This window comes from Oculina patagonica, chromosome 5, assembly GCF_052425735.1.
Source record: "Oculina patagonica isolate OP01 chromosome 5, crgOcupat, whole genome shotgun sequence".
Lineage (NCBI taxonomy): Eukaryota > Metazoa > Cnidaria > Anthozoa > Scleractinia > Oculinidae > Oculina > Oculina patagonica.
In genome coordinates, this window is record NC_135762.1 from 19,947,443 (window position 1) to 19,973,350 (window position 25,908).

General features: G+C 38.4%; 3 protein-coding genes across 4 annotated transcripts in view; all 3 read right to left on the reverse strand.

Moving 5' to 3' along the window:
* Positions 1-8,569, reverse strand: part of LOC144653176 (tolloid-like protein 2) — a 53,364-nt gene extending 44,795 nt beyond the window's left edge. The window contains exon 1 of the mRNA XM_078513116.1: positions 8,398-8,569. Within this exon, the coding sequence (XP_078369242.1) occupies positions 8,398-8,437 (40 nt within the window). The 5' untranslated portion in view covers positions 8,438-8,569. The remainder of the gene's footprint in view (positions 1-8,397) is intronic.
* On the reverse strand, positions 1-22,291 carry LOC144653175 (exoskeleton protein RP43-like). 2 transcript variants are annotated; one of them, XR_013570692.1, is made up of 7 exons: positions 21,951-22,291; positions 19,790-19,825; positions 18,460-18,813; positions 16,965-17,372; positions 15,377-15,736; positions 10,721-11,679; positions 1-327 (listed from the first exon to the last, which is right to left on the reverse strand). XR_013570692.1 is itself a non-coding variant. In XM_078513115.1 (6 exons), the coding sequence occupies exons 1-6, from the start codon at positions 21,988-21,990 to the stop codon at positions 11,435-11,437; spliced, it is 1,443 nt and encodes a 480-aa protein (XP_078369241.1). In that variant the 5' UTR covers positions 21,991-22,291; the 3' UTR covers positions 9,977-11,434. The 2 variants fall into 2 exon arrangements, 1 of the variants encoding a protein (XP_078369241.1); XM_078513115.1 differs by lacking the exon at positions 1-327 and having other exon boundaries at positions 9,977-11,679.
* LOC144654088 (tolloid-like protein 1) lies at positions 326-4,553 on the reverse strand. The gene is made up of 3 exons (XM_078514195.1): positions 4,115-4,553; positions 1,973-2,320; positions 326-1,107 (listed from the first exon to the last, which is right to left on the reverse strand). Exons 1-3 carry the CDS (start codon positions 4,551-4,553, stop codon positions 857-859), a joined length of 1,038 nt encoding a protein of 345 aa, XP_078370321.1. The 3' UTR covers positions 326-856.
* Positions 22,292-25,908: the final 3,617 nt, after the last annotated feature.

The following is a 25,908-nucleotide window of genomic DNA, read 5'->3' on the forward strand; positions in this document are numbered from 1 at the left end:
TCATATAAATATGTCTACGAGAAAATACAATGGCCATACAATATACGTATTCGTCGAAAGCGGGCGAGATAAACCACATTATTTGCTGTGATATGACTGGCTACCCGAGCGGGTAAGGTGGAGCTAGCTCGAGATTGCCCGCCATGTCCGCCTTCACTAAATGGTGTTTTTATCCCATATATAATAAATTCTTTGTTGGCTAAGCCTGCTCGGAGATGATAGCTAGATACTGACCTTGTTCTGTTCGTTGCGGGGTGGTTGGACACGATGGACACGCAACAAACAATGACTTGGCCAGTAAGCAGCCATCTTCAACATACACTTAGTCTACAACCCATATATACATGTTTGCAGCAAATTGAAAAGCATAAGTAGCGAAAAATTTGCATGGTTGTTGATAGCAGTTTCAGTATTGTCATATGCACATAAGCCAAGCACAATTGATACTTACTTTAGCTGTTATCAGGTTGACTAGGAAGCCTACTTTTAACAAAATATAAACATTATGATAACGCTGCCATGTCGTTTGACTACACCGTAGTCACCGCTGATGATCATCAGAAGCCTTTTACAGAGCTCTTCTGAGAACACTTTCTTTCATTGTTAACCGACTGAAAAGAGAAGAACTATGCGGAGTTATAAGGCATAAGCACATTCACCACAAGCCAGAGTCCGACTTGGACGCTTTTCCTATTACTAAAGATAAACCGGGGAAGCCAGTGGCCTATCCCCCCTCAGATTTCTCTTATACGGCTTTATTCCGCTCGACAATTGAGATCTGCTTTGTCGGAATTAAAGTAGCGCTTTTATCAAAGAAAATTAGTTTTAGGACTTCGTACTATACTTCAAACTTGAGTTAAGCCACGTAAACTGTCTCAGACGTTCCAGAGGCCGAGTTGTTGTCTTCAGTCAAGTCAATCATCTCTTCATCGTCTGGGGTTGACTCAACAGGTTCAAGTAGTAGGGGAATCTGGGAACTGCTTTCTTGTCCTGTTGATTCTGATCGTCTTATCTTGGTGCATTTAATAACGGTGACGATGATAGCAAAAAGAACAACTCCAATAACGATGGGCACCACAATGCCAGCAATACGCTGTCGTCGGTGTGCTTAAAGTTAAGAATAATAATACATATAAATAAATTTACAGTCATTCTGTTCGATTCCAACGTTATTTATGTAATGGTACTGTTTGCTCTTCCTCTATACTCTTTTACTATTGTAATTATTAGTCAAGTTTGTTATCCAAGCATACTAACAGAATATTTGCTGACACCGTTACTGATTACAAAACTGATAACATTTGATGGGAAACAAGTCTAAATCTGCTTCAAATGCTGCATATAAAAGTTACACCATTTTCAGACGTTTGTATTGCTGTCCACACAATCATTAAAAAAAATGTGATTTGAGTTTTGTTTTATCTGTAATAATAAACAAGTTATGAATGGTCATCGCTCTTTTGCGTCAGTTGGTCCCGCGATCTTCACATCGTTAAAATGCAATTTGCAGTTATATTATAAGGGACGGACCATTTTTTGAAGGGGGGACTATTTTTCTGAACAGGTTGTGCAATTTTTTTAAAGATTTTTTATACTTTTTAATTTTTTCTCTATGGCTCCCCTTGATTTTTTCCAGGCCTTTTTACTGTGCTGGATTTTTTTGGGAAATTGCCTAGCTCCCCTCCCCCCAAAAAAAAATAACGGTTCGTCCGTAAAATCACCAGAATGGAAGAGTTTGATGAAATGAGTAAAGACGCCAATGCTTAGGTAACTTTTGGCTTGGAACACTCCACGTAAAGGGGCTGCGTCTACCTTGGACTGTTTAGAAAATTTCCGTAAAAATAAGGCGCTGTCATGATTCTTAAAAAAGCAAATGTTGCCTGGAAGACTCAACTAAGCTAAAAGGTGAGGTGAGGTTAGACGTCAAAATAGCCGACATATATTAACAAGATTAAGTCACAATAGAAGGTACCTTCTGTTTCTTTGGAATCTATTGATGCTTTAAAGTAGTCCCATCTGCTATAGCCGTAGAATCTAATGAACATCTGGTTTCCTGTAGATGACACAACACTTGGAATGTTTCCATCGCAGAAAGTGCCAAGAGATCGGGCAGTTGATCCACCATCTCTCACTCTTACATATCCACATAAATAGTCCGAGCAGCACGATATAGACATGTCGTCAAACGTCAGCTCAAGGGTGTAACCCTCGGTTGTCGCAATTTGCCACGTGCAGGTCGTATCTGGTGCAACAGTGTGGATAGCGTCATGAGAAACTGAGGAACTTACAAATGTTGATCCGGAGCTCTGTAGATAAATGCCTTAGGGAAATGCAAAAGTTCAAAATCATTCAAAGACGTTACCAATGCGAAAAAGCGTGACGTGTTAACGTTTCATATAATCAACACTAAAGGCAAGTACGATAACCACATAGGAATTACATTTAAGCGCGTAAGAAACGGAGTTTTTGCTTCAATACCTTTAGGTAAGTAAAAACATCTTCCAGGTCTTAGTATTTTTTTTTACATTTTTATTGCGATTACAAAACAAATTATTTACAAACACGCTACTAACGCTACAAACTGATAACAACATACGTATTACTACTAACTAACACTAATTACAAGTTACATTTCACAGTCAGCAAGACCTTATTAATTTCAACTAAGTGAATTTAACTTACTAGCACCTATAATTTGTTTTGACTAATTAGTTATGTGTATATCCTACTGCTTAAAAAATGTCATGTTAACAATAGCATTTTACAATAACATTTTCTGCCACTTTTTGTAATGAAAAGCTTTTTTTTTGTTCTTTTTCGCAATACAAAGCTCTAGCTTTCGAATTTGAATTGTTTTGGCTTTCAGTAAGGAAGGCGATGGTTTGATATTTTTATTACGGCAAATATATATAGTATATTTACCTAACAGAATTATATGGTTTAACAAATTACTATCTGGAATGTTGTCGAAACAACCAAAGAGGATGGTTATCTCGTCAAGCTTATCAACTTGAATGTTATGATTGTTTAGCTAAGAAATGACGGCAGACCAAATTCTATCGTATACACACACGTTACAAAAATATGCTCCAGAGTTTCTTCGTGATCTCCACAAAAGGTGCATAACGGGGAAGGAATTAATTTCATTTTACATAAAATGCTATTTGTGTAGAGGATACGATTTAAAATCTTGTATTGAAAGGATCGCCTTCTCGTGTCAAGGGTGACTCGACCAGGCAATTGATAAATATTTTTCCAGTCCAAGGAGTTGGAAACATTATAAGGAATCAAACTTAGCTTGAGCAGTTGGTGGAATTTGGACTCGTTTAACCAGGGCCGAATAAATCGATTTAGAACTCATACTAGTCATATCTTTAAAGTCATTGTCGGAGACCGTTTTATCGATTTGGTATGCATCTTCTCCATTTTTATAAGAAGTTTCCACGCAGGCGGGATAGCACTAAAAACGCCGAATAGGAGAAAATAATCCGACGAGGAGAGGCTTTTCTCTTTAAATACGTTCCAATCTTTAAGCTTCCCGTCATTTGAAAGGATATCTCTCATATGTACAAAACCTGCCTCCTTAATTTTCTTATTGAAAACTGATTGTTTATTGAACAGGAGGTTTTGGTTGTTGCATATAATCTCATTTAAAATGTCCTGTCCAGGTCTTAGTATATGACAGTTCCTTTCTTATACGTTTCACTGTTACGTTTCCGTTGAGATTCACACGGGGGGGGGGGGGGGGGTACTCCCTATAATGGTCTATACGGGGTGGCCCCGCCCAAAAGGGGTACCTTTTTGCTTCAGGTATATACAAGGGTAGGGATTTCACACGCACATTATGGCTGTATCATTTTAATTTTATGAACGTTACATGAAAGTGACAACAAGACTTCCTGTTTTAGGTATATGCCATGTCTTTTAGATAAATGAAAGGGGTACCCTTTTCTGTAAAATAAAAATCCTCTCTTGGTAAAAGGTATACGTAGGGTAAGGGGTTGGACCTCGGGGCGGAGCCTCCCCGCACAAAACTTCTTTGAGTATCCCCCCCCGGGGGGGGACACACAAAACTGCAACAGAAAAAATAACTAAATAAATGAAGACAACTTACTCTTATGAGAAAATGGTTGGCAGGCTGTGTTTGACCGAGTCCTGTACCTGGTTGGGGGTGGAGCATATGTAGTCACAGGGACTGGAACGCTGTATCCTCTCTGATAAAATGCCATAAATGAAGATGAAGTAAAGTCTGGATAGTAACGAACACGTATGGATTCAGAATACGATACTGAGGACGGGACTGGAGTGGTACAAAGGCTCACCACTCGTTTTAGATTGTTGTACCTATCAAGTAACTCCACGTAAGCCTTACAATCTCCGTATGGTAGAATATACGTGAAATTTATATTGATTCGGTCATAACGGTTCAGCACGCTGAAGTACCAATCACACGAATTGCTGTTTAGGTAGTACCAAGGAAAATTAGGACTGTAAATGACGCCAGTGAGGGCTCCAGGGACGATTGATGGGCAACCTGAAATAACAATGTACATGTTAACAGGAGCCGTATATAGCGCTACTAGCAACCCTGTAATTTTAATCCTTAATTAGATCTTATGGTCTCGTAGACACGTGTGCATTTCCGTCATTTAAAATTGGTGCTGTTATTAAGAACTGATTCATCTTTTTCTTTAGTATTAAGACCCACTGATCTTATTTGTCGCATTTTTTGGAATGAGCAGTGACATTTCAAAGATTTTTTTATCTCCGTATTTCATGTGAGGAATAAACTTGTTTGCCTCCTCATTACGAGCTAGAGAAACCTATAGCGAAGACGAAAGATACAACGGTCTCTAGATTTTCGGAAATTTAGCTTCGAAACATTGACAAGCTCTTCGTTAACTATTGATAGAAGTTATATGCGACCCATTTGGGATGAATTTACGAGCTCAAAGCTGAAAGATACTCTTCAAGAATACGTTTAAGAGCCTACCTGATGACTGATAGAAAAGCGTTGAGTACCGTAGCGTAAAATAATCATAGGTGTCAAGCGACGGCTTGAATGTAATCAAAAGTTGTCTTCCTGAGGAGTAAACTGGACGCGGAAGATCGCTGCCACAGTATTTGGCCAGACGAGAACTCCATGTATATGGTCCGTCAGTTATGGTGACACTGTCACAATCACAATGATAGCAATATAGCAAGCGAAATTCTGTAAAGTATATTAGAACTCGCTGGCCAATGGGAGCTGTTATCAGCCAGGTGCAACTCCGGTTACTATGACTAGCAATGTATATATGGAATGAGCCATTCTGTGATGAGTTGAGGAATGTAGTTAATCCATTGCATTCTACAAAGAACAAAATACGAACAACTTTACCATGGGAAGATATCGAGATTTTGCAAAATGTGGCCTTCCGGCTTTCATAAGATACTAGTACCAGCTATTTCACTGGATAACTTGATAATCGCTTGTTACCAACTGGCCGGACCTCTCTTTTTAACAGTGACTCTTAAGCCTTGACGGTGCCATTAGATAGCTATTACAAAAAAGGCAAATAAAATTTAAAAGCAATAAATCTATTGCATGTTCGGGTTGTAGCCAGGCATGTTATAAATTTCGTATAAAACGAATGAAAAAAGTTGACACTGGCTAAAAATATTGTTTTTGGACGTTTCGACCACTACTGTTGCCTTCTTCAGCAAGATAAAAATGCAAATGTTCAACGGCGTCCTGTTAAAATATGTAACGAATGTGAGAAAGTTAAATGAACTTTCCGAGTGCAACAAAAGTCTCTAGAGCATTCTTAATGAGTTTATAGATTCTTAATGCTATTGTAAACGTTTGGTAGAGCTATGTGTTCGTTTATAGCGTTCCTATCTCGCACAGAATGCCAAGCTTCAAGAATTAGTCGTTGTTTCCACACCGTTGACCTGTCAACAATTTCGACGCTCTCCAAATCTATTTGATGGTCGTTAAGCATATGGTGTTTTGCCAACAAAGAGTTTTTATCCAATGTTGCGATGGCCTTTGTGTGTTCTTTCATACGTGTTTTAAGCGCGCGTGATGTCTGACCAACATAACACAGTCGCAATCGTTACACTTGATCTTATATACAATTTCTCTGGTATCCTCTTTCTCGATCCTGTCTTTTGGGTTTTTTCAGTATGTTCGAGATGGTACGTATAGGTTTATGGGCGAACTTGATGTTGAAGCCACGAAGAACGTTTGCAATTCTTTCGGAAAAACCTTTGGCGCAAGGGAGGATAAAAAAACCACGATGGTCGATATCGTTTGTTTCTTGTTGTCTACTCTGTTGGCGCAGATTGTGAATAAAATTTGCAGGGTAGTTATTAGTGGCGAGAACCGTTGTTTTCCATGTGGTATCAGAAAGGGCGCGTAAATCAGCTTATAACAGTGTAAATCCACTTAAATCATCGTTCAAAAGAACCATTATAACCAGGTGTTTCTGTTCTTTATTTGCATGACTCTTGTAAGTCTGTGCTTCGTCTGGGACTGATACCACAAGGAAAGCACTGGTTCTCGTCTGATCGCCAAAGTTAAGCCCTGTTGGGCGGGGTTTCACCACGGTCAAACGTCTCAGACAGGTTTTCTTTCCATTTCGCCGTTTTTTGTTCAAATTGAAGTGTTATTACGGGCAAGGATAGATAAAAATAGTTGCCGAGTGAAAGCATAATCCTATTCCCTCAGGTAAACCAGTGTTTTTACTTTTTAAATATTCCGCATCCGAACCAAAGGTGCTTTGACAAATGGCGCCGACAAGTCCGACACGTAGAACCTTTTTAGTAAAGCTCCAAAAAACTTAGTAAACCCTTAGGATACCGGTTATGTATCGAACTTTGAACTGTGAAAATTAAAACCTTACCTTTGCAGTACTTTTCTTATTTTTTGCATATTTCTGTCGTTTGACCGCGGTGGAGGGCGGGGTAGTACTTGGATGGGTGACCATCTGGAAACCCCTTGATGTGGGTTTCCTTTTTTTAATTTCTCAGTACGAACTCAGTTAATTTCAGGCCCTTTCGTTTTCTTTCTAACGGCTTCGTTAAAGAACTTCGGCTTTATACATTTCATTGTCTCGAGCGGGACGACAACCGGCTGTAATTTTACGAAATCCTCCCAGTCGATCACTCGAGTATCCTACCTCGAAATCCCGGCTCGAGATCGACGTCCTCGAAGGATTTTAAAAAAAGATATGTAAAGAACCCTTCGTCTATGGGTTATATTTACTGTTTTCTGGTTTTCTACTGCTAGCAGCCGCTGTAAACAAGTTGGTTTTTCTGTCACAGCGACGAATATCCACAAGTTAAAGTACCTGAATCATTCTTAGCGACATTCTTAGCCTTAATCGTCGTCTGAGAAAATTAGCAGTTATAATTTTCCTTTTGTTTGTTTGTTTTTGTTGCTGTTGTTGCTTCTTTTTTTAATGTTTCACAATTCCGCGTTTTAGGATATTCCGTCATTCCGCGTTTTAGGATTTTCCGTCATTCCGCGTTTTAGGATATTCCGCCATTCCGCCATTCCGCCGTGCCGTTCCATCATTCCGTCATTCCGCCGAATAGGGTCACCCGTTATAAGAAGCGATCAGTTCAGTTCAAAATTGTAATCTTCGAGGAACAAAAGCGTTCATTGTTATTCTGTTCAAAATATCCACTACCTTCTATTCAATTTAACAATTTACTTGGGATGAAAACTAAACATTTGAATATAAATCGCAAAGTTTGAATGCAAACCATTTACTTGCAGGTAAGATAGCGTGACTTATAGCGTGACCCACCAGAACTTAACATGGAGAGATAACATGCAAATATTTAGTCCACTTCAAATACATCAGAGGAATCGGAGTGAAGCAATATTGGTATAACTCGCTTTTAAAACTTGAAATCAGTGAATTCGTTTTCTCTAGGGCACCGACGGCCTCGTTGTTTTAACTCGAAACAAGCGCAAAACAACATTAAAAATACAAAATCGTTTCGTATAAAATTGACAACATGGCGCACGTAAAATAGAAAGGTAGACTGCTTCCTAATACAGGGAAGATTTTTTTCTTAAAGAAAAAAAAAACAGCTTATCGTTACTACAATACGTCATTTGTTTCTTTACCGTAACATTTAATCACATGGATAAGCCATGGGGTTCTGAATACCCGATAATACATTATTCTCATTCCTGAACTCGGCGATTTACAAATAAACATCATGCAAATCGGCGATCTGTGAACAATTTGAATTTTAATATTTGTTCCATGATAAGAAACAATATTGGTTTGTTCGATACTTAGACATTTGTAAAGAGCACATGCTTTTGGCCGAAAATAAGAACAGTAAGTAAGGCAATGGTGAGCCATGTAGGATTAAACAAACGCATGTAGTTAGTACCTGTAAACACGGTAAAAACGAGCTGTCGTACAGAAAACATTTTCAAATCAGACTGTCTATTGCCGCTGTGGAAACTGACTTGATAAAACAGTTGACTGCGAAAACCAATATCACCTTCTAAATAGTCAAACAGAGACAACTACAACTTTTCGCTGAAGTCTGAAAGATTAAGTCCGAGGGTCCTACAGGGCTCACTGAAGTAAAACGATGGGTGACATGACTCGAGACATGTCTCGAGCATACCTTTTCGTTGATGTATCAACCGTGACGTAACAAGGTTATGGGCTTGCCATTTGTTATTTCAAGGCTTTCTCACGATTCTTTTATTTAATCATTTGCCCAATTTAACACACATAAAAAGAAAACTGAAAACCATGTATTTGACTATACTTTCTTGTTTACAGATAATACACTTTATCTACTTTGTCTTAGTCAAGTTGTTTAGTTTTTATACAGCGGTTTTCTTGCGCATTCGGCGCCAGTTTCTCTCGCAGTAAAAGTCACGTGACACGAAGCAACACTGTTCCAACAAGGTCGAACCTTGGCCTGTTTTATGATGTATTTTGCCTTGGTTTTCGTTGAGATTGCCATAAGGTCAGTACGGCTGGCTTCAATTACAAAACCCAGAGGCACGGAAAGGTTACCGAGGACTTTGTAAACCAGATGTTGTGAGATAAAAGGAATATGGCAGTTTGTTATTTTCGCCGAAAGTAATGATCTTTTGCAATTAACTCATTATAGACGGTTTCAAATGAACTCCCGCTAAGTTGCTCAAATTGTTATGATGTTGTAATATTACAGCAAGGAAGCTTTTGAGAAGACAGTGAACCTTTGTTTTCTCACAAACGTCATACAAATGTAAACACAATTATTAATCAGTCGCTATTTCCTGGTATACATACTTCAGTTTTTATTGAGTGTTCAAAATATTCTCCTTAACACCATTGTTGTCTTAATCAAATTATTATTGGCAAATATGGGCCTTAAGCTCAAACGATCTGACGAGAATAGATACTACTTACAAAAGAGAAAACAACTTAAACAGAACTCGAACTCGTAATCTAACTGTTAGTAAAATCTGCTGCTGGTTAAGCCAAACTAAAACTTCCCCGGGTGGGCTTAAATCGCCAACATTTCGGTTAACACTAACCTATTGCGGCAGGGAGACCTCCATTGCTCCGAGTTGTATTGACAACCATTTTTAGAATCATTATGTTCATAAATTTAAACTAATCATTTACGTTACACAGACTGCGAGAAAAACTGCAGCCAGTGACAAGACTAGGCGATATTCACTATAAGCATTCAAACACAGAACTTAAGGTGATTTACTCCTTTACAGAGAACATGGTGATAGCATTTCTTGTTTCCATTTTTGATTGCATTTTATTGCAATCCATCTCATCACTGCTACTGATTACTGCAAGAAAGTTCTGCTCTTCCTCTGATAGACTATGCAGAAGTAAGAGTTACTGATTGGCGATAAGGAACAGAACTAACATGGAAGGACACTTTTCGTTGTCGGAACAAGAACACTCCATGCCATTGTTGTCGCATGGATCAGACAAATGGTCATAAGTCCTCTACGCATTGTTTAATTACAAGCCATAACTAACACTCAAGATCTAAGATATAGATGTGTATAATTTTACTGTAGTTTGTGCGTTAGCCGGATGGCGTAGTGTTTTTTAAAATGGAGAGTGTAAAAACGCTCTGATTGTAACCAGTAATAAAAGAAAAAATAAATAATTGCTGACGCTCTTTTAAGTCTAAAAAGTATATTTAAACTACAATAAATTTAAAATAAAAATGTACCACGTTAAAATTACAAAACTGGCAATAAGAATGAACTGAAGAACTGAACATTAAAAAAAATTGTAAAGTTAGTCCACAGTGACTAATTCTCTATCAATTTCTGTTACAATAAGAAACAAGTACTTTGTACGTTTTTAAAAACAGCGAAATGATTATAACCCGTATGCAATGTCAACAAAAAGACTCCGAATCATATAAATACGTCTACGAGAAAATACAATGGCCATATAAGATACGTATTCGTCGAAAGCGGGCGAGATAAACCAGATCCTGTGCTGTGATATGACTGGCTACCCGAGCGGGCAAGATGGAGCTAGCTCGAGATTGCCTGCCGTGTCCCGCACTAAATGGTGTTTTTATGCCATTGTATAATAAATCCTTTGTTGACTAAGCCTGCTCGGAGATGATAACTAGAGACTGAACTTGTTCTTTTCGTTGCGGGGTGGTTGGACACAACAAAAAATGACGAGGCCAGTAAGCAGTCATCTTGACCTCGCGCTTAGTCAACGACCTATCATGATATACATGTTTGCAGCAAAAGCATAAGTAGCGGAAATTTGAATGGTTGTTGATAGCAGCTTTAGTGTCATGATTGGTGTGACGATAACAAAAATTTGTCATATGTATGCATAAGCCAAGCACAATTGTTGCACACTTTAGGGAATCATGGTAGTTGTATTCATCATTGCTAAGTCTCGCGCATGGTTTGATGAATACAACTACCATGATTCCCTGCAGGCGCGCGCCATAGAGGGAATCGGGCATTGATACACACTTTAGCTGTTATCAGGTTGACTAGGAAGCCTACTTTTAACAAAATATAAACATTACGATAATGCTGCCATGTCGTTTGACTACACCGTAGTCGCAGCTGATGATCATCAGAAGCGTCTTACAGAGCTCTTCTGAGAACACTTTCTTTCATTGTTAACCGACTTGAAAAGAGAAGAACCATACGGAGTTATAAGGCATAAGCACATTCACCACAAGCCAGAGTCCGCCTTGGACGCTTTTCCTATTTCTAAAGATAAACCGGGGAAGCCAGTGGCCTATTCCCCCTCAGATTTCTCTTATACTGAACGGCTTTATTCCCCTCGACAATTGAGATCTGTTTTGTCGGGATTACAGTAGCGCTTGTATTAAAGAAAATTAGTTTTTAGGAGTTCGTACTTCAAACTTAAGTTAAGAAGACCACGTCTTCTACCAGGCTTATTACAGCCACTTAGACTGTCTCAGTCGTTCCAGAGGCCGTGTTGTTCTCTTCCTGAGTCAAGTCAATCATTTCTTCATCATCGGGAGAAGACTCAATAGGTTCAAGTAGGAAGGGAACCTGGGCACTGCCTTGTTCTCCTGCTGATCCTGTTGATCGTCTTATCTTGATGCATTTAATAACGGCGACGATGGTAGCAAAAAGAACAATTCCAATAACAATGGGCACCACAATGCCAGCAATACGATATCGGTGGGCTTAAAGATAAGAATAATAATTTATTTCATTCATTTAGTAGTTCGATTTCAACGTTATAAATATAATGTGACTGGTTGTTTTTCCACTATACTCTTTTACCATTGTAATTATTACTAAGTTTGTCATCCAAGCATACTTACATACTTCGCTGAATTAACCAATTTCAGAACTGATATCCTTGCTAGATAAAGCATGTAAAATTTAGTTATCTTGCTAAATGTGATAGGAAAAGTGTCTAAAACAGCTTCAAATGCTGCATGTAAAAGTTGCATTGTTTACAAACGTCTGCAAATTTACCGTTTTTCAAAATGAAGTATTTGGTTCAATAATCGACGTATTTACCTCATACTTGCAACGTTACAATTGCTATCAGTTTATCGTGTACAGCTGTTTCGAAAAGGTTGTCGGAAAAAAGCACAAAAGTGCACGCGACAATCCCGAAAGGTATTTATTGAAGCATGGCGCCCTGGTTTCGTGTAAGTTTGCGTTTTTACTTTTAGCTGTTCTACCTTTCGGTATTGTTACGTACCCCTTTACGCTTCCTATGGACAGGTAAACTGAAAAGTCTGTGGTAGAACCTAGTCACCCATCAGGTCACAGCTTATCCTGGTTTCAGTAGCATGAAGCGACTAGGAGTAATTCTACCCCCCCCCCCCCAGAGGGATGCTAGTCCATAGCAACCTTTGACAGCTGTATAATTTTATTAAGAAGTGTAACAGATTAAGTTTAATTTTCGCACAATCCATGTTTTGACATCGAAGTAACAAGGAGATCAAATACCTTGAAAACCAACAAAACTTACAGATGGCCTTATTTTATAATTTGTCGTTACTTTCATTTTCAACAAGCTATGAATAGACCTTTCCGCATTACACTTCGAATCCCGCGAACAACCGTTTTAATTAGAGGCTCGAGTGAACAGTTATCATATATTTACTGTATTTCAGTCTACCCCAGCATCAACTTGTTCCCATTTTTCGCGGGCATGGAAGCGTAATGCAGGAAAGGTCTATCATCATCACTTTTTTTCCATCAGTTGGTCATGTGATCTTAACATCATTAAAATGACAAACTGCAGTTATAAAAACACCAGAATGTAAAAAATGATGAAATGAGTAAGGACGCCAATGTGGAGGCAACTTTTGTTGACTTAAAACATTACACATAAAGAGGCGCCCAATGACACGCGACTGTGTGCTTAAACATGTGTCCGTTGTATCACCATAAATGCAATAAAAACCATAAATGTAATACCAACCATAAATGTAATAAAAATTGACCATAAATGTAATACTAACCATAAATGTAATTACTTTTAACCACAAATGTAATAAATCCACTAACCATAAATGCAATGAAATTTGCCCATAAATGTAATAAAGTGAACAACCATAAATGTAATAAGGCTTAACCATAAATGTAATAAACTGGCTACGACTTCCAAGTAAGGGGCCACAAGTGATAATATAAAATGAGACAGGCCTAACGCGACTCCCGCTGGTTGCTGAATGTTAGCCTTCGATCTGTAAACGGAGGATTTAATTAACGCTCTCTCGAGCCATTTCAATGATGATCTTTATGCCATTGTGTTTGCTAGCTCTGTGGCATATTCGTTAGGTTTATTGGCTCCTGTTTGTTCAGAGATTCTTAATAGCCTTTAAAGTGTTGTAGCCTTCTATCGGATCAGTGGATTTCTAACTGTCAACAGTGGCAGTTAGTTCGTATGATAACGTTTCGTTACCACGGTTGTGAGGGTCTAAGATCCGATTCTTTTAAAGGCTTATGCAGTCTCTAAGCATTGCGAGCGATGGTTTCTTTGTTTTTAAGCTCCCCTTAGTTTGAGTGGTTGTGATTTGTGCTCTGGGAGCTATAACACTTTACCTCCATTGTTTTTTATCTGTTTTGTTGCGTTACTTGCATCCAGCAAATAAATTCTATAGCAGTTTGAACACTGCATTTGAAGTCTCTAGGATGCTGCAACGATGTCTCTTGGCAAATGCTTTATCTTAAGCAAGACTCGAGTTTCGGTCCTTCAGTGGACCTCATCAGTTACTCCTTTATGTTAAAGTCTCATCGAATGATTTGAAATCATTCGATTTGCCTTTTTGTACTTATCTGCAGGATCGAAAATTCTGTTTTTTGATTGGCCCACTTAACTGGACCAATTGTGTTAATGTAGTTTCGATCCGTGCTTAAGTGTGTTTGTTTAGAAGGCTTTTTTTCGCATTTTTGACCGTTAATGGTCAGTTCTGATGCTAAAAAGTGGTTCTTGTTTAGCCGTGCGAGAGTAGTGTTCCACATAATGAAGAAAGGCTTCATTTGGTATACAGTATATTGCACAGCGTGCGTTTGACTATAGCATAGATTTTTTTGCGATCAAGATAATCTCGTGCAACACAGCGGAACGGAGCACTGTCAAAAAAAGGTCACAAGTGATAATATAAAATGAGACAGGCCTAACGCGACTCCCGCTGGTTGCTGAATGTTTGTTTCTTTAAGGGGTCACAAAGAGCTTGAGCCAGGCCTTTAGGGGTATAATCGAATAGTCAATTTCTCGAAAAGTTTGTGGCCCCTTACTTGGAAGTCGTAGCCAGTTTATTACATTTATGGTTAAGCCTTATTACATTTATGGTTGTTCACTTTATTACATTTATGGGCAAATTTCATTACATTTATGGTTAGTGGATTTATTACATTTGTGGTTAAAAGTTATTACATTTATGGTTAGTATTACATTTATGGTCAATTTTTATTACATTTATGGTTGGTATTACATTTATGGTTTTTATTACATTTATGGGTGATACATCTGTCTCGGGTTGGTTAAAAAAGTTCCCCTTAAAAAAATTTAGGCGGTTACATGATTCTTAATAAATGGCACGCAATCCATGCAGAAGCGATAAGTTTCACAAGGGGGTCTTCAATAACATCAATAGTTTTCAGGAGATAAAAGTAGCTGACAAATTGTGCGTTGACTGTTATCTAACTGCGAAGTGATTAGAATTGGCACAAGTTAGAATGTTCAGTACAGTAGGGATGTTGGTAAAAGAATAAGAAGGTCAAATGGAATTTCTGTTTACTTAATAATCTTATAGAACTCATCGATAATAATAGCCGATTCCCTCTATAGCGCGCGCCTGCAGGGAATCACGGTATTTGTATTCATCAAACCATGCGCGAGACTTAGCAACGTGCATTGTTGCTGAGTCTCGCGCATGGTTTGATGAATACAACTACCGTGATTCCCTGCAGGCGCGCGCTATAGAGGGAATGGGCTATTGGCCTCTTTTGTTTATACTTCGTATTGTTCCTTTTAACTGCACTAGCCTGTTCCATGCGTTCGCTTCCTTCTTTATCTTTTGCTCCCCGTTTACTTTTCGCGCCGTTCCCCACTAACCGAATGCTTGAAACAGGCTTTAATTTGCAGGTGAGTATCTTGCTTTTGTGCTCTACGCGGCGATTTCTTGTTGAGTTAAACTTGATTTCTGATCACTATCTCTGCGTTCGATCGCGCGCAAACTAAAAACAGACTAAAAGATCCGGTCGACTTAATTAATGCCGTCATGACGTTGTCGCTTAAATAGGCAAATGTTGCCTGCAAGACTCAAGAAGGGTAAAAACCCAAATAGGGAATATAGAACAATATTGAATAAGAAGATACCTGGGAATATAGAACAATATTGAATAAGAAGATACCTTGTGTTTCCCTGGAATTGATTGATGCTTTAAAGTAGTCAAATTCGCGTTGGGCATAATATTTAATGAACATGTGGTTTCCTGTAGATGACACAACACTTGGAATGTTTTCATCGCAAAAAGTGCCAAGAGACCGAGCAGATGATCCATATCCATCCATCACTCTTACATATCCACATGAACATTCATAACAGCTGTATTTGCCAGATATAGACATTTCGTCAAACTTCAGCTCAAGGGTGTAACCCTCCGTTGTCGCAATTTGCCACGTGCAGGTCGTGTCTGGTGGAACGGTGTATCTCACGCGCCGACCTGCTGAGGAACTTACAGATGTTGATCCGGAGCTCTGTATATAAATGCCTAAGAGAAATGCAAAAGTCCAAAATCGTTCAAATACGTTAACAATGATAACAAACTCGAGGTGTTTTATATAATGAACACTAAAAGGCAATGCGATAACCACAGAGTATTTAAATTTACTGCATAATAATAAGTTTTTTACTTGAATACCCTTAACTGAGTAAAGTAAATCTGAAGTCGCATCTTCTTGGCCTTGAATTTTCGAAAATTTATGGTGGCTCTGAACCCCATGTACAGATTTGCCAAAAGTTGTATCTTAACATAATGATCATTATTCCATCATAAAAATGGAGGTCACCAAGAAGGTGTTTTAACAGGTTATACCGTTGCTATGGTAACTTGTAATGTCAAGAAAAGCTTGTTCACCAGTGATTGGGCATCTGTTTTTTTCCAAAACTGTTGTGTCAACTCAAAAAGAGTCGTAGTACTGATTCGTCAAAGCTGAGGTGATGAAAAGTCCAGGAAACTGTTTTGAGCCACCTTACCTCATTTAATTCGATCACTTGACAAGTTATTCGATCAGACTATGGGCGAAAAAAGGATCAAAAAAGAGGATGCGATATAACGATAAATAACGGTATAACGATAAATGTTGTTATTACATTAAAACATTTGCTGTAAACTGCGTAACTCATATGTACTATTCGCTTAGCATAATTGTAACTTGAAAATTGTACCCCCTGTTATCCTTCCGAGCTACATGTATCAAGTATATTTCGACTTTGTTCTTCGCAGATACCAACTTACCACTTGTATAGAGCATGACCCGATTGAACACACTTCATGCAGTTTATCAGAATGTATTCTTTGTTAATTTGATCGTTAGAATCAGAATATTGCCAAAATGTATTCTATCTCATGCATTTTTATGACTCGATCGTAACATGGTTTATCCATGCGTTTGAGCACAGATTGAGCCACAGAAAAACAATATGTTCCCGCATTTTCACACAGTGTAATCAGCCTTCGTGTAACTAATCGGTACCTGGCTCGACATTTTACGTGGCCGCCTAGCTAGCAGAGGCTCGAATGTACGTATGACTGAAATATTTTGTTATATGTAAAGCAAATTGCTGGCATTTTGCGGCTGTCTACTCCGTTATAAATGCACAGAAGACGACAAACACCGGTGACTCACTTGAGCTACTTTTTTTGTCCCTACTTCATTTTGACGTCATTATCTCTAGACAAACTGAGATCGGAAACAAAATCAATGAAGGCAACTTACTGTTGTCAGAATATGTCTGGCAGCCTTTGCGGGACTGAGTTGTGTACCAGGGTGGAGCATATGTAGTCCAAGGGACTGGAACGTTGTCTCCTCTCTGATAAAATGCCAGAAATGATGAAGAGGTAAAGTCTGGATAGTAACGAACACGAATGGTAAAAGAATACGTTATCGAGACTGGAGTGGTACAAAGCGTTACTGTTCTTATTACATCGTCGTAGATATTTAATATCTCCACGTAGGCCTTGCAGTTTCCGTCTGGTTGAATATACGTGAAATTTATATTGATTCGGTCATAACTGTTTAGCACTTTGAAGCTCCAATCACACAATTTGCTGTTCGTGTTGTACCAAGGAAAATTTGGGCTGTAAATGACGCCAAAGGAGGCTCCAGGGTCGATTGACGGACAACCTGAAATAACAATGTACATGTTAACAAGAGCGGTATATAGCGCTACTGGCATTCCTGCCATTTTAACCCTAAATTAGATCTCTTGCCCTCGTAAACACCTGAGCCATTTCGGTCACTTTAATTGGTCCTGCTTTAAAGAAATCATTCATCCATCTGTCGTAAGTGCAAGGATGAGGTTTGGAATAAAGGAGACAAGAAAGAAGTTTGGAAGAAGTTTGGAATTAACATTTGAAATAAGCAGTGACATTTCAAATATCATCTTCGAATTGCATGAAAGGAATAACAGAGACACTAACAGAGACGATGACAGGTGCAACAGCCTCTAGCGTTTCGATAATATAGCTTCAAAACATTGACCATCTCCTTGTAAAGCTCCAAGGTTTTTGAGTGGACTTATAACCACGGGGAGGTGACAAGGGAATTATAACTGGAATCAAAACGAATATTCTAAAAAGCATTACCAGAACAGAAAACTGGCTTAACAAAGCAGATGCAATCAAAATTATGCATTGTAAGGAGGCTGTGTCGACACTACGAACAAAGAAACTCATTGATAATAACATACATAAGATTCCTTTTCTAATGATGTGTTTTCAGCCACATTCATTGTGAAAGACAAAGATGCATTCTCTAAACTTAAATGAACTTGTAGTTGGGTTATTTCTCAGAAGGTCATAGAAGTATATTTGGAAAGAGATACAGATTGGAAGGGGTGGGGTGTTCACATCCGGGAGTATACCTGAAATCGTTCATTGCTCTTACTGATTATTCTATAACCGGTGGCGGGGAAGAGGGGATATATATGAGAAAATAACATTCCATTACATATTACAATGCAGTTACCATCTCATGTTTCATTTTCGCTAAATAAAAGAAATAGTAAAATGGCGATATACTGTGCGTTTTCCAAAAATGGTACATCGTTATCATTCTTTGATACAGTTTCAATTTCCTTGTCCGTTAGTTCCGTTCAGTTGATTATGAACGATTTGAACTGTTTAAAACGTTTTTTTAAGAGAATATTCGGCTTAATGAAACGTTCGCGATATTCTCCAATACATAATTCAGAAAACGTTTAAGAACCTACTTGATGACTGTTGGGAAAGCGTTGAGTACCGTAGCGTAAAATGTGCATAGTCAAGTGACGGCTGGAAGGTGATCAGAATTTGTCTTCCTGAGGAGTAAACTGGACGCGGAAGATCTCTGCCACAGTATTTGGCCAGACGAGAACTCCACGGAGATGTTCCGTCAGTTATGGTGACACTGCTTGAATAATAATCGGAGCAGTATGGCAAGTGAAATTTTGTAAAGTAGATTAGAACTCGCTGGCCAATGGAAGCTGTTATCAGCCAGGTGCAACTCCGGTTACTAAGACTATCCATGTACATATCGAATGAGCCATTCTGTGATGAGTTGAGGAATGTAGTTAATCCATTGCATTCTACAAAACAAATTGCAAAAATGTTATAACGGCAAGATATCAAGATATTGCAAAATGTCGCCTTCTGGCTTTTATAAGATACAAGTTCCAGCTTTTTCAATCGTGAAATTCAAGCTGCAAACATTTCTTTATTTTTTTTTATTGTACAATAGAAACTGAACTCTGAACTCTGGTTTCCTCTTCTTTGGATATATATTTTCTATGCTGTTTTGAGTTACTGCTATGTTTACTACTACTGTCGTTGTTATTTTAGATTTCGTTTCAATTTTTTTTGTATTTTGGATTATATAGCGTTGCAGTTGCCTAGATACTAGGGTTATTCTTTGTGCAATATTATATGAAGTCGTCTGAAATTTATAATTCTTAACAGCATATGGTTACCAACTGAGAAGGTCTTCCGACGAAACTAGTTTTTTGTAGTCGCATATGTTAATTAATGTGTGTTGAAGGTAAATGCAAATGAGGTTTTCCCATATCATTAACTTGATAATCGTTAGTTACCAACTGGCCGGATCTCTCTTTGTAAGTTACTCTCAAGGCTTTTCCGGTTTTAATCCCTCCTAGTATGCTAGTACCATTCATCCTCGAGTTTTCCGAGTATTGGTATTTCTCCAGTTTTCGTCATTTTATTAGAAGTTGCAAAAATAAAGGTTGTCTTTGTTTGTTCGAATTGGTACATCTTATTCACGGTCAAAATGAATTTTTTCAGACATTCTAGTAACATTCAGGATCTCTGAATTCACCTCCGTCATTTAAATTTTTGTGCAATATTTTTTGGAAGGGAATCCCCTTCTGGGTTTGACAGTGACATCAAGTAGTTATTACTCTTAACAAAAGTCGAATTAAAGTAAAAAGCAATAACACTATTGCATGTTTTGAAATTTGTAAGCATTTTGGTTAAGTGGAGAGGGCAACTTAAGGAGGATAATACAGTATATATAAACAAGTAACAACATGCGTTTACAACAATACTTGCCTCCATAAGCGTACTGTTGTCCACAAAAGAGAAATCCTGTTAACAGTGAAAAAGTTATAAATGTAATTGAAGCTGCATTTGACACATTACTTTTTATTCTCAAAGGTAGTCTATAATATAAATGTCTGGATTCTTGTAATTTGACAGTTATCTCATTTGTTATTGGATCCTACCTCTTTGAACTTTGGTTGCTCAATTCTAACAGGGTCTGAAAAGGGGTACCTCGATAACACAAAACACTAAATTTTTTGGCTCTGTCTGCTCTGTAACAAGAAATAATAAAATTTTAGGCATTCTTGCTCTAGCATTCACTGTATCAGTAAATTTTATCCAGAAAGAAGCAAAAATGGCTCCAAAAAGGCCAATATTTTTTTAGGTATATCAAGACGTTTTCGGCCATTTTCCAACGATTCTCGATCGTTTCGAAAGATTTCCGAAGACTATCGAAGATTTCTGGGGACTACCGAAGATGTCCAAAGACTACCGAAGGTTTCCGTGGAGAACACACAGCACGGGCTCAAAGTTGATGAGTGATTTTATTGGCCGTTTTTATACTAGAGACGGGTTACCCGTCTAGACCAGCTTCGGCAAAAATTTTGTTGCTCGTCTGGTTATGCGTCTCTAGTATAAAGACGGGCACAAGACGCGTTACCCGTCTAAAAGAGCTTCCTTTCGTTGTCCGTCTTTCAAGACGTATTTCGAAAAGTAGCTCGTCTAGACGGGTAACTCGTCTTGTGCCCGTCTTTATACTAGAGACGCGTTACCTGACTAGCAACAAATTTTTGCCGAAGCTCGTCTAGACGGGTAACTCGTCTCTAGTGTAAAAACGGCCATTACCGATTTCGAAGAGCACAGTAAGAATTTACAATGCAAAAATGCTATGGGTTCTTCACAAAAAACGTTCCAAACAATTTACAGTATTTTCTCCGGAAACAGTAAACCACAAAAAAAAAGTTGGCCAATTTAACAGCAAACACTAAAAATTATGAGTAGATAACACTAAACACTGACCCCCATTCAGACCCTCTTCTTATTACAGTGCAAGTTATTTTAGAAACTCTAGAGGTGAAACTTGAAAAGGTTATATCTTGGCTTTGTAGAACCTATAGCTAGCTAGCTAGCTATTATGCTGTGGTTTGTTTGTTATTGTTTATTGTCTTCTAAGCCTTGAAAAATATCAGTGGATGTTACTGCCATAGCAAACTCGAATAGCAATAGCAGGTACAAAAACAAAATGTAATAGCAGCCTTTCGCTCCCTTTATATCCTGCGTGTAGGCTACCCCCTTTATAATGTGTTGGTATAAGGACTTATTAACTACGTGTTTACAAGTCGAAGACTGTCTTTCTCGATGGCAAATACTTAATGAACACGTCTTTCTTTTGGAAGTAAAGTTACCACTTTACTTTACTTGTACTTACTTCTTCACTTCGTCAAACACTTTACTTATTTAGTAGTACTTACTCCTTCAGTATTAAACGTCTTTATTTAGACGGGGTTAAGTTATGACTGATCCGGTTTCTTCGTTGTGTACAAACCATTTCTCGGAGGTAAGATAGCGTGACCCACCAGAATTTTTTTTACCATGCCGAGACAACATGTAAATATTTGGGCCATTTCAAATACATCAGAGTGAAGCAATATTACCGTATAAAGCGGACGTATTCGCTTTAATTGAAGGCAGTTGTTTGGTTTTCTTTAAGGGCACCGACGAACTCGTCGTTTTAGTTCAAATCAAGCGCAAGACAAATTGACAACATGACGTACACAATTTTAAGCACGTAAATACAAAGGTAGATTGGTTCCTGATGCAGGAAAACTCCTTTCCTCTGAGGAAGAAAGCTTATCGTTACTAAAACACTTCATTTGTTTCTTAAGCGAAAGATTAAAGCACATGGATAACTATGGGGTTCTGAATACCCGACGAACACGACGATTTACACATAAACAGTGCGTCAAGAGAACGACATTATGCAAATCGGCGAGCAGTAAACAATTTGAATTTTGTGTTTGTTCCGAAGGTTTTTCGTTTGTTCGAGCGTCGATAGCGCACCAGTCATTTGTAAAGAGCACATGGTTTTTGCCGAAGAACAGTAGGGCAACGGTGAACCATGAAGGATCTTACATACGCATGTAGACCATGTAGTATATTCATAGCCTACCTGTAAACAAGGTAAAAACGAGCTGTCGTACAGGAAACATTTTCAAATCAGACAGTGGATGGTGCTGTAGAAACGGTCTTGTTGAGATGGCTGACTGCGAAAACAGTGCCGGCCACCTTCTGCAAAGTCAAATGGAAGACAACTATAACTTTTCGCTTTCGTTTGAAGGATTGTTACCGAAGGTCCTTAGGGGCTCACTGAAGTAAGACGACGGGTGCTAAGACATGTCTCGAGCATACGTCCCTCCTTGTGACCTTCTTTGATGGACCAACAGTATAGTAAATGGGCTTGTCATTTGTTATTTCAAGGTTTTCTCTCGATTCTTTTGTTCATCATTTCCCCAGTTAAACACACATAAAAAAGAAAACGATAACCATGTTTATACTCACTTGTTTTCAGATAATAAACTTTATCACATTTTCTACTTTGTTCCAGTCAAGTTACTGAACTATGATGTTGTGATGAAAAGAAGAGTTATAAAGCTATTGAGAAGGAAGTGAAGCTTTCTTCTGTAAACATCACGAAAACGTTAACAGAATTATTAATTGCTCGCCATTTACTGATATACATACATCAACCTTGACTTTTCTCTTAAAAACCGGCCATTGTTGGTTTAAGGAAATTATAATTGGCAAAATGCGAGCAAAAAGATACAAGAAAATGGTGGAGCGGGAGGGGGTGGGGTGTTAAAATGTTACTTAGATGATTACATACAATTTTATCCTGCTTTCCTTTTGTGGCTCTGTGTTAGTTCACATGATACCCCGGTCGCTGCATGTACCGAGTCGAAATTTTCGTTCCGGTTCCGCCGAAAATTTGCACAAGTACAACGACCAATTGTTTTGGTCAGTCATTTTCGTGGTAACCTAAGCGTAGTTTTTGTCATTAAAGACAACTTTGCCTACATGTTAGACGTGGGTTGGAATTGTGTGAACTGTTCCTTCATGTTATCGCAGTATGTAGTCACAAACTCTTACTGGTAGGAGAAACCGCACCGATACTAGTTTTCACATGTATACACTAACGACACTAACTAGGTTGCAGACTCTTTCAGGACCTTCAGTGCAAATGTTTTTTTCACCGACTTAACAAGCAAAAATTATATACAAAATTATTTGGTCACACACACGATCTAGTCAAATTTCCACTGACAAAAATAATCTCTCGAAGGGTAATTAGTAAATAAACCCCATTCAAGCGGCTGGTGTTACTGGAGGATAATGACTATAATGCCCAAGTCTAAAATATAGGCAACTGTTAAATTTTAAGGACAATCTTTCAGCCAAGGGTATTATCCTCCAATATACCAGCAAGCCAGAAAGGAATTTATTTATTTTAAAACCCTACGGTTAATTTCTACAACGCGCTTTATCGCCAGTAAATTCATAGGAGAAAACCTACGTAATAAATCCCGCGTAACGTGGTTGAAACAAATGTAAGTTAATTGGTTTACGTGATTTTTTAACTCTGTGATTTCCTTAAAAATTAGAATAGAATAACTTAAGGTGACTTCATTCGTTTGTTTTGTGCTTGCCTGCAAAATGGGGCGATGGATATCAAATCGGACAGGGTAAATTCGCTGATACTCGTTTTGTACCACGTGATGCGTTTTGTCCAATGCAAAATCCAAAAATTATATACAAAATTCTTTGGTCACACACACGACCTAGTCAAATTTCCACTGACAAAAATAATCTCTCGAAGGGTAATTAGTAAATAAACCCCATTCAAGCGGCTGGTGTTACTGGAGGATAATGACTATAATGCCCAAGTCTAAAAGATAGGCAACTGTTAAATTTTAAGGACAATCTTTCAGCCAAGGGTATTATCCTCCAATATACCAGCAAGCCAGAAAGTAATTTATTTATTTTAAAACCCTACGGTTAATTTCTACAACGCGCTTTATCGCCAGTAAATTTATAGCAGAAAACCTACGTAATAAACCCCGCGTAACGTGGTTGAAACAAATGTAAGTTAATTGGTTTACGTGATTTTTTAACTCTGTGATTTCCTTAAAAATTAGAATAGAATAACTTAAGGTGACTTCATTCGTTTGTTTTGTGCTTGCCTGCAAAATGGGGTGATGGATATCAAATCGGAGAGGGCAAATTCGCTGATACTCGTTTTGTACCACGTGATGCGTTTTGTCCAATGACAGGGACCGCGGAGACCATTTTAAAGTGGTAGGGCTAAAAAGCTGGCTAAGACAAGCAAGAATTAGGGGTCACTGTTCCGCCATTTATTATGTAAAAATTCATAGTGGAGCTCCTGCACGCGCCTCCGGCGTCCCTTCGGCGCGCGCGAGCGAATGATCCATAAGTAAGCAAATGGTTACCCATCGAGTCGAACAATTTCGGGGGTAGCCGCCACCCCTGTACGTACGCACAGATTGGGCCTGGGGACGAGGAGGTTTCCCGCCCATGGCTAAAGAAAAGGAAGGCAAGACAAAATATAGACAACAGGTAAAATTACGGTACTCAGCGACAGTACACAGCAAAACAACTGAGAGGTTTATTATCCAACTTCTCTATTTTGTTTGTCTTTTTTATGCGTGAGTGTATCAAAACCTCAATGCGCCTTAACGCAAAAAATGTGGCTCTCGTTCAATCGCTACACGGTTAAATTTTAATTTTATTGGTCTCTGGTCGTAAAAAGAGCAATTGACGTTACATGTATCTCCTATTGACTGGATGATTCAGACGTTTTAGTTAGACATTATCCTTTTCATCCGGAGCCTTAAAATATCAACCCAACCGAAAAAGTGGTAGGGCTTTAGCCCTACCAGCCCCTCCCCCTCCGCGGTCCCTGAATGAGCGCGCGCAAAAATTAATGGGTGGGTTAAAAAAAGCAGTATTCAGCAAAGGGACCAGAGGAGTTCGGTTAGAACTGATTAATAAAATGTATCACAGTCAAATCAGTCAGCGGTCGATACATTTCAAACTAATGACGGTCAAAACGATCGTACGGGTTTTGTTGAAATTCGAAGCATTAGAACGTCGCAAATGAGTGAATTTTGGGTCGCATAATGGGCTGATTACGGATAAAATATACGCAAGAGTACATTTCAAAAAGGTAAGACGTATTTTATTGATCAGTTCTAACCGAACTCCTCTGCTCCCTGTGTATTCAGTAAACTTCGCGAATACACTAACCTGACATTATTCTCTCCCTTCCTATTTAGAACACCTGATCGCAAGGTTGGAACAATAGTCAATAAATGTGAGCTCTTTTGATGTAATGCCATCTAGCTGTCATTGATGAAAACTTAACTCTGCTCCCAAGTATTATCCTTTGGTGAAAAAATGAAGGATATCCACAAAAAACCGACATGGTCGGCCTACTTGTAGTATGCCTTATGTCAAAGTTAGTTACTCTGCTTCAGTACCGAACCAAACGCGAGGAGGATAAGTTTGAGAAAGATTGTGTGACGAGCCAAACGAACATAGAATGAATATACACAAAAATAATTATTTATTTCACTTGACCTGTTATCGTTTGGCACTATCGTTTTCCACAAACTTCTGGAAATAGTTTTACTTCGATTTAAAATTCCACAGACATAATTCACACAGTAATCAGTAATCCACTACACGCATATTACATTCACACAACGATTTCCTCGTCAAAACGTCTAGTGCTTCTAGGAATAACGATATATCACAAATTCAAAGAAATGATAAAACAATTTCGATCCGTATTATACCCACTCTCGATGCATTTAATTCTAACAATTTGTAGTTTTGTGCAACATATTATAATTGCAGGAAACTAATGAACTTTGAGTTAAATGACAGTTCAGACCGCGCGCGATTTTACCTTATACGTGAAAATAAATACTTCTTACAATAGAGAAAACAACTAAAACAGAACTCGAGCTCGTAATATCTGCTGCTGGTTAACCGAAAATAAAACGTTCCCGGGTAAGCTTTAACTACCAACATGCTGGTTAACAGTCGAA

Excerpts from the sequence above, each read along its gene's own strand:
- LOC144653175 (XM_078513115.1), bottom strand. The coding sequence starts at position 21,990 with ATGTTTCCTGTACGACAGCTCGTTTTTACCTTGTTTACAG. Across the intron at positions 19,826-21,950 it reads CGTTTTTACCTTGTTTACAG|GATTTCTCTTTTGTGGACAA; the intron begins GTAGGCTATGAA and ends CACTGTTAACAG. Across the intron at positions 11,680-15,376 it reads CAATTCCAGGGAAACACAAG|CCCACCGATATCGTATTGCT; the intron begins GTATCTTCTTAT and ends CTTATCTTTAAG.
- LOC144654088 (XM_078514195.1), bottom strand. The coding sequence starts at position 4,553 with ATGTACATTGTTATTTCAGGTTGCCCATCAATCGTCCCTGGAGCCCTC. Across the intron at positions 2,321-4,114 it reads CCAACCATTTTCTCATAAGA|GCATTTATCTACAGAGCTCC; the intron begins GTAAGTTGTCTT and ends CATTTCCCTAAG. Across the intron at positions 1,108-1,972 it reads AGATTCCAAAGAAACAGAAG|CACACCGACGACAGCGTATT; the intron begins GTACCTTCTATT and ends CTTAACTTTAAG.